Genomic DNA, 13,280 nt, shown 5'->3' on the forward strand with positions numbered 1-13,280 from the left:
TTAAATAACTAAAGGGGTAGCACCTTTTAGTTTTGTTATATAATGTCCCATTCTCAATTGGTTTTTATTTTAAACGGTTTCAGTTTTTTAATTATTTGCCTTTCTCTTTCCACACTGCAATTAAAAATGCTATCTTGGATGTTGTGTGTCACCAACACAGGCTGCCCAAAATCTATTGCTCTGTGAGGCTACAATTGTATTATTCTTTTATTAGCAACCAAATAGCTGCTGAAATTACACAAAGGAAATCTACCAAAAAATAAATGAAATAGTTAAAAACACATTTTGCAGTGATCAAATATGCTGCAAAGAGGGACTAAGGGTTAATCAAGGACTTAATCTCTTGTAGAGGAAGCATCTCCAATCAGAAGCCTCTTGCATAGGGAGCCCTCTCTGAAGGTCATACACGATAAGATCCGCTCATTTGGTGAGGTCGCCAAATGAGCGCATCTTTCCCCGATACGCCCACCAACGGCAGAGCGATATCATCTTAATCCAAACGTTCGGTCCTAGGGCCGAACTATCAGATTACAACAAAGAGACTGGACGCCGACGGGATGAGGACCGCATGAACAAGCTGATGTGGTCCTCGATCACCAAAAAAAATCAAACCTTCCCGAAGGATATCTTGGCCAGATATCGAACAGGGAGACCCATTGGAAGCCCCCATACACTAGCAGATAAACTGCCGAGTTGGTCTAAAGGACCGATATCGGCATCTTTAATCTGCCGTGTAAAGCCACCTTTAGCCTTAACCCTCTTTTGTAGGAAACCCTGTAGAGAAGGTCTTTCAAGATGCCTCTTGCATAGGAAGCCCTCCCACTGCTGTGAGTTCACTGCACGGTGAAATTTGAAGGATGGCTTCCTATGCAGGAGGTTTCTGAAAAGGGCTTCAGCATAAGAAATTATATTTCATTCGCCAGAGCGCAAATTCACCAGGCGTTAGGTAGTGAAGTATCACTAGAGTCTATCTCCTTCGCTAGCGAAGTTACGCCAGCGACCGTTGGTAAATCAGTGAAGTACCGAAATTATGTCACGCCGGCGAATTTTCGCTCACGTTAATCACGTCGTCCTTAAATTCAAATTAAATTTGCCAAGTAGTATTTTATGCAGTATTGAATACAAAAGAAAACTACTCTGAAAACATATGATTTGATCTTTAAAAAGAAGAGCAATTACAAAAAGCAGCAATTGAAGAACATTTGCAGACATGGTCCTTTATTTCTGAAGTGCCACAAAAAGATTTAAGTTGAATTGTACGTTACAGTCTTTAATGAGGGTGAATGGCAAATATATTAACATGCAAAGAAGATCTGACTGTGGACATAAAAAAAACTGGGTCATTAGTTCATCTTCTCTCTTTTTTCTGCTTCATTATCTTCTTGCTTTCCTCTCTTCTCCTTTTGTTGACAGGATTGCGAGGGTCATAGATTTCAAAAGTATCTTCATCCTGCATGTTTGCATCTTTTACCTTTCCGCTCTTCTCCTCAAACTGCAGGACGTGAGACAACCTAAAACGAAACAAGCATTGTGATTGAGCATGTGGAGTTAATGATACCCATAGTCAAATCATATTGGTCTCCTAGTAACTGGCACCTTGGGAGATGTAGCTTTCCATGCTTCTTATAAGAGAACTATATCCCTTGCTGGCTACTTGTTAATTATTATAACACAAAAGCAGGTCTTTGAGAGGTTATAAGGATTGTTAAAGGAGAAGGAAAGGTTAGAACTAAGTAAGCCTTATCAGAAAGGTCCATCTAAATATACCAGTAAACCCCCAAAGTAATGCTGCTCTGAGTCCCCTATTAAAATAAACACAGCATTTCTTTCCTTCTATTGTGTACACATGGGCTTCTGTATCAGACTTCCTGCCTTCAGCTTAAACCACTTCCTGCCTTCAGCTTAAACCTCATTGCCCTGGGCAAGAGCATGCTCAGTTTGCTCCTCTTCCCCCCCCCTTCCTTCTCTACTGTAATCTGAGCCCAGAGCAGGGAGAGACTCAGGCAGGAAGTGATGTCACACCACATTAATACTGCAGCTCCTATCCTAAACAAACAGAGAGTTTCTAGAGTTTTTTACTCAGGTATGGTAAAACATTCTACAGAATAAATATAGCATTCTAGCTTGCACTATTGCAGCTAATCTATTGGCAATAAAATGCCTCCGTAGCTTTCCTTCTCCTTTAAGCCCAGAAGAATGTAGAACAATTGCAGCAAGCTCGGCCAATGCTCCCTATAAAGAGGATACAAAGCAAGTGGGTAATAAATGACCCATCTGTCTGTTATTACTTCTATTAAATAAGAAAAAAAATGAATGTATTGTTGTGTGTGTTTATTTTATCGAAAAGAAACAAAGATAAACTCATAGCAACTGAGACATAGTATACTGTATCATTGAAACTTAAAATTAACAGTGACAGGAACCAAAATCTGGCACAAAGAGAAATAAGTAGGGGTGAAGGAAAAAACAGTGGGGTAACTCAGTAGAGGACATATCGTAGGCAAATTGTGGTATATTAGACAAATTTCTTATGTCTCAGCTTTTAGAAGGTGAGGGTCTTCTAGCCATTCCAGTGTTTTAGAATAGATGCTGTGGGCACTTTCCAGGGAAGCACTGTTGCTTTTCTAGCATCTAGCATAAAAAAAGCATAGTCTCAATAGGATATGTTGGTATCTTCCAGAAATAAGGTTCTCAATTAAGACCAATTTCTGGGAAGCCAACCTTGGGTAAGATTCCAGAGAATGAGAGGTATTAGGTTAGAGCAGTGATCCCCCAACCAGTAGCTCTCGAGCAACATGTTGCTCACCAACATCTTGGATGATGCTCTCTCTGTGGCATCAAAGCAGGTGTTTAGTTTTGAATTCCAGGCTTGGAGGTAAATTTTGCTTGCAGAAAAACCAGGTGTACTGCCAAACAGACCCTTCTATATGCTGGTAATTCAAGTAGAGGCTGCCAAATAGCCAATCACAGCCCTTATTTGGCCCCCCAGGAACATTTTTCGTGCTTGCGTTGCTCCCCAACTCCTTGAATGTTGCTCACAGGTAAAAAAAGGTTGGGGACTCCTGGGTTAGAGGGTTAAAATTGCAACCTTTCATTCATAGATCATTTTTATAAAGTGATAGAGAAGAAATGTAGTACAGGTATAGGATCCGTTATCCAGAAACCAGTAATCCAGAAAGCTCCAAATTAAGGAAAGGCCGTCTCCCATGGACTCCATTTTATCCAAATAATCCAATTGTTTTTTAAAAATAAACACTTTTTACAGTACAGTAGCTTGTACTTGATCCCAACTAAGATATAATTAATCCTTATTTGAAGCAAAACCAGCCTATTGGGTTTATTTAATGTTAACATGATTTTCTAGTAGACAAGGTATGAAGATCCACATTAAAGAAAGACTTGTAACCTGGTAAACCCTAGAATAATGGATAATATGTTCGATACCTGTAGTGAAAATGTGGCTAAAGTACTAATATGTATTTATATTCCCATTATTTCAATGACATTTCGACTAGGTTATTGGTCAGGTGGAAACCATCAGCAATGACCATCACTTTGCCAAAAATATTTATTCAACCCCCATAGGAAATAGGACTTTCTAGAGCTGAGGTTTAAATCTAATTTAAGTGATACCTTGGTTGACATCAATATGTTACAGAAATAATCTGCTGTTTTAAACACCTAAAGAAGAAATTCATAAACATTTAAATGTGTCTTTTTACGGCAAATCAGTAAAAATTGTGAAACGGAGTTTCAAATATGCAAATGTTCAAGATTCAAGTGCAAAAACCTGAATAAAAAAATTTGGCATTGAAAAGCTGATGAGTTCATGTAGAAGTCAATAGGAGTTTTTTGAATTATAAAATTTTCAATTCAAGTTTTCAAGATGAATTTGAAATTCATCTCCTTAAAAAAGGGTATAAGGTGATTTCACTGCATACAAGTTTTTTTTCACATTTATAAGTGATCAAGTTTCTAGGTTTCTAGCTTTTTTTTTATATAATTTAGAGTCGAGAAGACTTCCGAGTTTTGAATGATTTTCAAATAGAAAAACAAAAACATTTGAATGTTAATAAATCTCCACCTAGGTGTAATGGTTGTAATAACAGACAAAAATGAACATCTTTACATAGCGAATCTGAGTTTAATTGAAGTTGACACTGCGGGGCAAATTTACTTATGGTCGAATATCGAGGGTTAATTAACCCTCGATATTCGATTGCCGAATTGAAATCCTTCGACTTCGAATATCGAAGTCGAAGGATCTAGCGCTATTCCTACGATCGAACAAATAATCGTTTGATCGAACGATTAAATCCTTCGATTGTTAGGAACGATTAGATCCTTTGATTGTTCCTTCGAAAAATTGTTAGGAAGCCTGTGGGGACCTTCCCCATAGGCTAACATTGGCCTCGGTAGGTTTTAGGTGGCCAACTAGGGGGTCGAAGTATTTTTTAAAGAGACCGTACTTCGACTATCGAATGGTCGAATAGTCGACCGATTTTTAGTTTGAATCGTTCGATTCGAAGGTCGAAGTAGCCAAAAAAACATTCGAAATTCAAAGTTTTTTTCCTCTATTCCTAAATGGGCCCCTGCGTCTCAAGTGACAATAGTCTCAAATAAAAGCAAAGCGTTAAATACTGTATTAATCTTTTTGTTCAGATTTGCCAGCGAACAGTCATTTTTGGAAAAATCATACATTTTCAAATTTATTATAAAGGAATATTATAGAAAATGTCAGTCATCTTTGTTAGACAAGGTTAAGAATCAAAAACAGCCATTTTTTAGAATAAAGAGTTACACAGGAAATATAAGGAGCAAAAATGTTTCCTTAATGTCCGAAACAGGAAGAAGTTTTAAGATATTATACAAAACAAACAAACAAACGTGTGGTAGACATAATTTAACCTGTCTGAATGAAGGAAAAATGGTAAAGTTTTGATTTATAACATTAAACAGAACCCAGTTATAGCACTTATTGTATACCGAATGTGTGACATTATAATACTTATGGATTTGTGCCCAGAACACATACATTTTACATTTCCTTTTAGCACAAAACAAACGAATGGTTCGAAAAACTTTTCTAAATTCATCGGTTTGTCTTTCAACATGTTTGACTTGTTAGATTTTTCAAACAAAACAGCTATTGTGATTTTCAGGATAATAATCTGCTGACCTATCCTACTCCATAAATCACAGGGAGCTAAAACTTAATGGCAGCACAATATTCCCTAAAAATAAAAAATGTACTTTTGCCAAAGAAAATTTATGAAAATAAGGTATCTACTCCCCCGGCCCAAAAAAAAAAAACTTTGATGGGATGCACAAGGCATATTTTACATTAAAATACCGCACAGAATGATGCTTATTAAAAAAAGGAGTTTTGAATGTGTAAGTAACATTAAAAAGAGAAAATATTTTTAATATACATTTATCAAAAGTCGAGGGTGAATTTTCAAATTAAAAAAATTCGAATTTCAAGCTATTTTTTTGTTTACTTCGACTAGGGAATAGTCCAAATTAGATCAGAATTTGCAAAATATTTGAAATTTTGAATATCGAAATTTATCATGTACTGTCTGAACCTGCCGAATTGCTGTTTTCGCCTACGGGGGACCTCCTAGAACCTATTTGGAGTCGATTGGTGGACTTTGAAAAAGCAAAGTATTTTTTGGGAAAAACATTGAATCGAATTCCATCGAATTCACTATTCCTTCGATTCGTACGATTCGAATTCGGCACCTATTCGAAAACGGACCTATTCGACCAAAAAAAAACTTTGACTTCATTTCGGTTGGTCTTTTTGAATTCGAATTTCGAACTTTTTTCAATTAGAAATTCGACCCTTGATAAATATGCCTCTTCAAGTTTGTATCACTTTATCCAGCAAACGCAAATAAACTATTATTTTTCAACAAATTACCTATTTACCTATTTAATTTCAAGGTTCAATGAATGGCATTTGGCTTTGAGTGAGAACTAAACCCACTGTATTTTATAGAGCATCTCTGCAATCTGCTGTGTAAACATGTGCCTTTTTGCCCTATCCAGCTTAAATGGCTGCCCCCTTGCATCTTATTTACTGTATATAAACTGGAGTAATATTTCTGAGGCAAACATTATTTGTACTAACACAGGGTAACAGTAGAGTATATAAATACATAAAACACATTTTTTGGTGTTACTGCTACTTTATGCTACCCGAAATAAAGGTTACAAAACATCATTTCACAGGTTGGTCACACATGTGGGAACATTTGGCTGATCTGATCATTGGTCCTGCCTCTTGTGCACTTGATGATTAAGTCTCCGAAATGTTTGCTACAGAAACAAAACAAAGATTTTTGCAGAAGCAGTGGCGTGGACTGTCCCTTTCTCTCTCTATAATGAATTACTAAGTAAGGCTCATACTGCAGCTGAGTAGACATTGTGCACCTCCAAACTAGTTTTTTAATATGTTTAATAAGAAAGGAAAAAAGCAATTTGATTGATCACAAAAGATGCAATTGGGGGCCCTATATCGTATTGGTTCTGTGTAATGGTTTCCGTTTGTAAAATTAATGACACTGGAGACACAATAATGTGAAAGGCACTTTTACAGAAAAGAGGAATATTTTCTTTAAATGTCATTATGTCAATGGCATTTTAAAAACGTTGCCACTTTTATTTAAAAAAAATGTTGTTAGTTGTTTTGTAACTCAAAACAAGGAGAAATGTGGAGGGTTTGAATGTTATAGACTGCTGCCAACCCATGTTAACCAAAAAACTGTTAAACACTTAAATGTTGACTAACGCAAAAAGAGTGGTAGGTACTAACTAGTTTACTGTTAATTAGTCTGCATGTCTATGTAACCATAAATACTCAATGCATTTTAACGTTGTGGTGTAAATAAAGGCTATCCTGTTTAAACCATTGGAATGTTATCCCCAGAATCCAGTTTCCTGAGAATGTAATTTTTTTTTCCAAAAAAATGCATTTTTTGATAGAAGTGCTACCCAGACCTCCTGACTTGACTCACTAAAGATTGCTTAGGACATCAGGCTGCTGTGTGGTTCATAAAGCTACAACTTGACTCCCAGGGCCCATTATTCAGGCAGGCTAGAATTTAGGATGGCTGTAATGCCAAAAGGTATGCTCTTAAAAAAACAACAACCCTGGAAAACAGTTCCTGGGGATTTTGAAAAAGGGTAGGTATACCTAATCCTTGATGAAAGAATAACAATGAGGAATAGGAAGTTTAAGGAAAGTTAGGCAAAGAGGAAGTCAAAATTAAGGAATACAGAGCAAAGTAGTGTGGAACTAAAAGATGCATCTTGGTCCTTTCATTGACTGATATAACCTAGAATGTAGGTTTGCCCTTACTTTGGTGTGAGCATTGTGAGCCAGTAGGTGGTCCTTAGTAGTTTGAAACATCAGTTGTTCTATTTAGAATAATCCAATGGTACATACTACTAGAAAAATTATGTATTATGAAAATGGTTTATTTAGTCGCGAAATTAAGTGGATTTACTTATGTGCCATTTTATGCAATATTTTTTTCCTTAAAATGTGCAGGGGTATAGTTTTCCTTTATTGTTGTCAGCTGACTGCAAATGCTTCTTTCTTCATAGTTATTATACTGTACCGTATTGTTAGGATCAAAATAAAAAGAATATGATAAAAAAGGGTTGAGTCTGAATTGTTGATTATTTCTTCTTTAAAAGCCAGTATACCCCCATCAAAAATAGTTATAAAAATAAGGTTTTGGTTATATCTTGCTCAAAACATGGCAAAATGTGACAATTAAAGCAATGTCACATTCTATTTCCTGTCCCTACGAGGTAAGGTAAAAAACCCTCAGCAGTCTACTGAGAAGCCCTCTTTATAAACAAACCCCTCTCCTCCCCCAGTTGCTGCCTATAAGTCTGTGAGATAAGAAGCAGCACATTATAAATTGGGATTCTTAAACTGGCCATAGATGCAACGTTTTAAATGAAGGTTCATACTATTTACAGATTGTGTGTGGAGTGTCCCGACGTTTTTCAAACCATGTCAATTGGTCGTTTAGATGATCTAATGATAATATCTCCCCATGTATTGACGATATCAATGGCCGAGTGTCACTACAATTTGTTGGACATAACTTTTGCACAATCTGTTAGTTAATGGCCAGGACATCATCTGATTTGTTCTTTTTACTACTTTATATAATCCGAATGTTTAGTTGTATTTCGGGAGATCAGATATAGATAAAATCTACACGTCTAAGACCAGTTGGACTGCTTACTGGTCTTCAGCTTGTTGAACAATTGGCTGCTATTTTAAATTTGAATCAATTAATCAAAGCAAACTCTGAAACATTTTAGACAGCAGACCATTGTAAAGTGGCACTCTTCACATCCTACCGAAAAGAAAGGCTCAAATGTATTTTTATTTTTTTTTTACTTTTTTTTGCTGAATAATCTGAAAAAATATTGTTAAATGTTTCTAGGATATGCACATAAATACCAGACATTTCTCTTTAAAACAGTACATGCTGTTTGAATAATATTTGGTTTATAAGCATCATTTTGTCTTTGGCTATTAAACTATGTAGCAGGATTTTCAGTGCAATCTGGGATTATCACTAGTATCTGACAGTTATACCCTTGCATCAGGCACCATTTCACCCGTCTCGGTTTGCTTTTTCTTTTTTCATGATGAGTGGAGGCTTTGAGACACAGACTGAATAGCTTACATTTCCATTCCAGACTTGATTTCCACTGTCTGACCTGTTATGACCCAAGTTCCCTAAGTGAGGCTCAACAGCTACTTAATATATCATATTTTATTTTCAAGTTTTATAGCAGCTCTTTGTGGACAGCTTTAACTCACATTCCTAGCTGTGTTTAGGTTTTCTGACAGTCTAGGGAGGACAGAGGGAAGCTGATTGTGATGGAGCTCAACTTGTAAAAAAGTGATGAATGAACAACTGCAACGCACACTAAGAGGAAACTACCTTCAAAACAAAAGAGGTCATTAGCAAGATGTTAACAGTAAAAAAACGATTTCTAGGGGTTTCCTCTCATCTGGAAACAAAACAAGTAAAATTTACTTTAGTGTGTCCATATGTAGATCACTTAATAGAAATGTTACTTATTCTTTAAGCAGTTTTGTGGTGGAAGATCTACATCCAAATCCAATAACCCAGATGGTTTCAGCATTGTGTGCCGTGAAAGCAAATAACGGGAGAACATTGTATTTAGTTACACATTGCCATGCTCTTTTTTCCAGTTTAAATGAAATGCAGATTGCATATGACAAATGCAAAAAAAATAACATTATGCGTCTGTAGTTCTGGAATTATAGTTCACAATACTTTTTAGACTGAAACAGAAGAAAAAAAATCCCTCTTAGATCCTTCTTACACATCTCTAGGAAAACCAGTTGCTTTTATCCTAATACCATCTTTATGCAGATGACCCAGATATATTAATATAGTCTAGATCTTTCTCTTCTATTTATAGGCACACCAATCTACCATCTTTGAGTCTGTTCCAATGCTGCCCACTAGTCTCCCCTCATCTTCCTATTCAATATTGGTTCCATGGAAAAGCCTTTGTTTCCCTAATTATTCTCAAATGAAAGGAAAACACTTACCACTGACATTCAAGGCCCTTAACAATTAAACTTAATATATCTTAGCTCTAATTTCAAAATATACTCCTTCCTGCTCCCTATATTTTCTTTAGGAGCCTTACTTCTTATAGACCTAGCTCATTCCTGACTACAAGATTTCTCTTATGCTTCTGCTAGTTTCTCGGTTTCCAAAAACATTAAGAAACGCCAGGCCATCCCAAGTACATGGGAGTCAACATCTAGCGATAGACTTGTATTGTACTGCATTTTCCAGTAGTATGCTTCTCGCTAGAATGAACAAGGCACAATCACAGCATTTCTAATTCATTTTGAGTGGGGAATGATTTAGCCTTTTATCACCCTCTGTTGATGAGATAAATCACTGGGGTCCATAAAAAAAAAAGGAAAAAAAGAAAAACATTCCACATAAATAATTAAAAAAAAGAAGGAGCCAGCATTTTTTGCAGTGCAAGCAAAAAAAAAAAGACAAGAATTCCATCCCTTGCCTTATTTCATTATGTGACTTGACATACTTATGTAAGAATCTGGTAAAACATTTCCTGGGCAACAGAAATCAATATATGTTGGTAATATAAAAACATATATAGACTGCAGTTTGTCATAAAAAGTAATTAAGTATAAAATTTGTTTAGCTATGCGTGTGATGTCAGGTGTGAAAAGGGAGACCTGGGTGCTCATGAGCAAGATGGTGGCCACATCAGCTGTAAAAATATTATATTAAAAGCTAGAAGCCCGGTACAGTACCTACCCACCTGGAAGAAACACTTTATTTCTTCTTCATGTGGAATATGATCAAGATATTGAAATGTGCCTATAGAAAACATAACCATTTAAAGATATCTACTGAAAATAAAAAAAGGTGATTTTATGACCAGATATACGAGGGGTTTACTCAAATGACAACCAGGTTCTAAAATTTTGTGTCAAATGAGTACTTACCTGCTTTACAGTTTTAATTCTTTCATTTTATTTTCCTTAATCTAAACCAGGGATCCCCAAACCTTTTGAACCTGTGAGCAACATTCATAAGTAAAAGGAGTTGAGGAGCAACACTAGCATGAACAATGTTCTTAGGGTGCCAGATAAGTGCTGTGATTGGCCATTTTTAGCCTCTATGTGAATAGTCAACCCACATTGAGGCTGTGTTTGGTAGTGCACATGGATTTTATACAACCAGAACTTGCCTCCAAGCCTGGAATTCAAAATAAGCACCTGCTTTGAGGCCACTAGGAGCAACATCCAAGGGGTTGGAGAGCAACATGTTACTCATGAGCTACTGGTTGGGGATCACTGCTCTAAACCAACTGAATTTAAAGTGAATGGGCAAATTTTCCACCTCAACTTAGACTCAACATAGAGCGTGCCCTTAATCAGCTTTTGGGCTTACCGTTACCATTTGGGTGCCTCAAAATAATGGAATCACTAATAAAGTTTACTATATGAATTTTATTGCCATTTATTTATACTACCAGTCTGTTACCTATTTCAATGTCTATTTGCACTTTCTCATGTGTATTTCCATTCTCATGTATAATCATTCAACTTGGATTTCAGTTAGTCAATGCTATGAGAATTATAGCATACATTTAAAGGGATTTTTATGGTGTAGTTTTTATGGTGTAGTTTTTATTTCTAAATTACACTGCTTACACTGCAAATATTATATATAAATATAAATTCACTCTATCATGTAAAATTTCATTCCTAACTCAACAAATGTATCTTTAGTTGTAATATTGGTGTGTAGGCAGCCATCTCAGGTCACTTTGCCTGGTCATGTGCTTTCCGAAAGAGACAGTGTTGCACTATGGAACTGCTTTCTGGTTACTGTTTCTCCTTCTCAACGTAACTGAACTAGTCACAGTTGGACATGGATTTTTACTATTGCGTACTGTTCTTATATCTACCAGGGAGCTGTTATCTGGTTACCTTCCGTTGTTCTGCTTATGGGCTGCTGGGGGGGGGAAGGGGGGGTGATATTAATCCAACATGCAGTGCAGTGACAACTTTATCAGAACACAAGTCACATGACTGGGGCAACCTGGGAAGCAGTCTAGCCCCATGTCAGATTTTAAAATTAAACATAACAAAACAAGAAAACAACATGTTTTGCCATGATAGTATCCCTAATATATTTTTAATGTAAGTTAGCTCAATACATTTATATAAATATTAAATCTGTACATTACTGCTTACTCTATGAGAATAGCTATGTTAGTTGTGATAGCAAATATATTTTAGATAAGACTTGCTAATGTGTTTTGACATTTTAAACTTTCTCAGAAAAACACCTTTAGTTTTCCCTTGTAAATTTTCTTGTCTAACCATTGCCAAATATAGCCCTAGCACAGTTGGTATCAAAGCACTGGAAATGGTTTGTAAGAATAAAAACTACAGCAAACCAAGCTAGGTTTGGGCAACAAATGTTTTAAATATAAAATTCGGTATTGAACGCCTAACCATGCTCCCTCCCGTCGCACAAAAAACACACATGTCTAGAATTAACTGTAACTGAACAGGATTCAGTAATCAAGAAAAATGTGGTGGTTGGTCATTTTTTTGTCAGGTATAATTTTTAAAAAGAGGTTTGTTTAATCAATCCATGTTTATCACTGAAGCAGAGGCATATTATGAACTGAACGTTATGTGCCCCTAAAAATGAGTGTTCAGTTTCAAGAAAAGAAGAATCAATCACACTTTAATATATCAGTGCAAAAACAATATTGAAATGTAGAGCTACGATTTTTTAATCCCCTAATTGAATAACTGTACACGTTTAGCAAACAGTGCATGACCCTTAAAGCTTTTCAGATGATGCTCAAACACATTGACAGACTTTTTTTTTTTTTACATTCCAGGTACAGGAGAAATATTGTGTCAATTCTGGGAATATGCAAAATCTTTTTTTTTTTTTTACATACTAGGTAAAGGGATATTGCCAACTGTCAGTTATCACTAAACTGTGTAACAATGCTACTTTGGTCTAACAGGAAGTTATTTATAAAGAGGACACGGTAAAATAAAATGGTTGAACCAACATCTTCATTTAATTAAGTTTAAAAATGGCAATATTTTCAAACTCTGGCTATTTTTCTATATTATAAATTATTATAATAGGGGTCTTCCAGCATGTAAACTGTTTTAACCTTCACTTTACCACTTGAGGTCCAGTTTTTGTGCCCGCTTTTACTCTAGCCAAAACACAGGTTAGAACCACAACATTACTGACAAATTATGGCAATTGGGTGATACTTTTATTTCGTAATGTCTATAAAAATTTTCCAGTCAAAAAGGCTACACCCAATAAAACGAGTCAACACATACAAAAATGTGCAAAATATACTTCAGGTGCACTCTTCAGAAATAGATATAGATTTGAAGCAAGGCAACATTTTTTTGATATATGTATGATCAAGAAAACTGCTAAAATGAACTAGAATTATGAAAACAAAGTGCCACGATCAGTAAATGAGGTATTACGTATTTACATTTATTTACATGTAAGAGATGTCGGTGGGTTTTCATCTTGGAATCTGAATGGCAGAATCTAAGGTGTGAACTTGCAGCACTAAGGGCAGCGGCAAACGTGGGGGAGGAAAGGAAGACCACAGAGCAGCCACTGGCAGGGGTTTGTGTAGTGGGGGTGGAGAAGGGGCAG

At 36.0% G+C, this 13,280-nt stretch overlaps 1 protein-coding gene across 2 annotated transcripts in view; it reads right to left on the reverse strand.

The window, feature by feature from the left end:
- Positions 1 to 1,201: 1,201 nt before the first annotated feature.
- Positions 1,202 to 13,280, reverse strand: part of cwc27.S (CWC27 spliceosome-associated protein S homeolog) — an 88,428-nt gene continuing 76,349 nt past the window's right edge. The window contains 1 exon segment of one of the 2 annotated variants that reach the window (NM_001092730.1): positions 1,202 to 1,511. In NM_001092730.1, coding sequence (NP_001086199.1) covers positions 1,349 to 1,511 — 163 coding nt within the window. In that variant the 3' untranslated portion in view covers positions 1,202 to 1,348. 2 annotated transcript variants of the gene reach the window in all.

Source organism: Xenopus laevis, chromosome 1S (genome assembly GCF_017654675.1).
Source record: "Xenopus laevis strain J_2021 chromosome 1S, Xenopus_laevis_v10.1, whole genome shotgun sequence".
NCBI lineage: Eukaryota > Metazoa > Chordata > Amphibia > Anura > Pipidae > Xenopus > Xenopus laevis.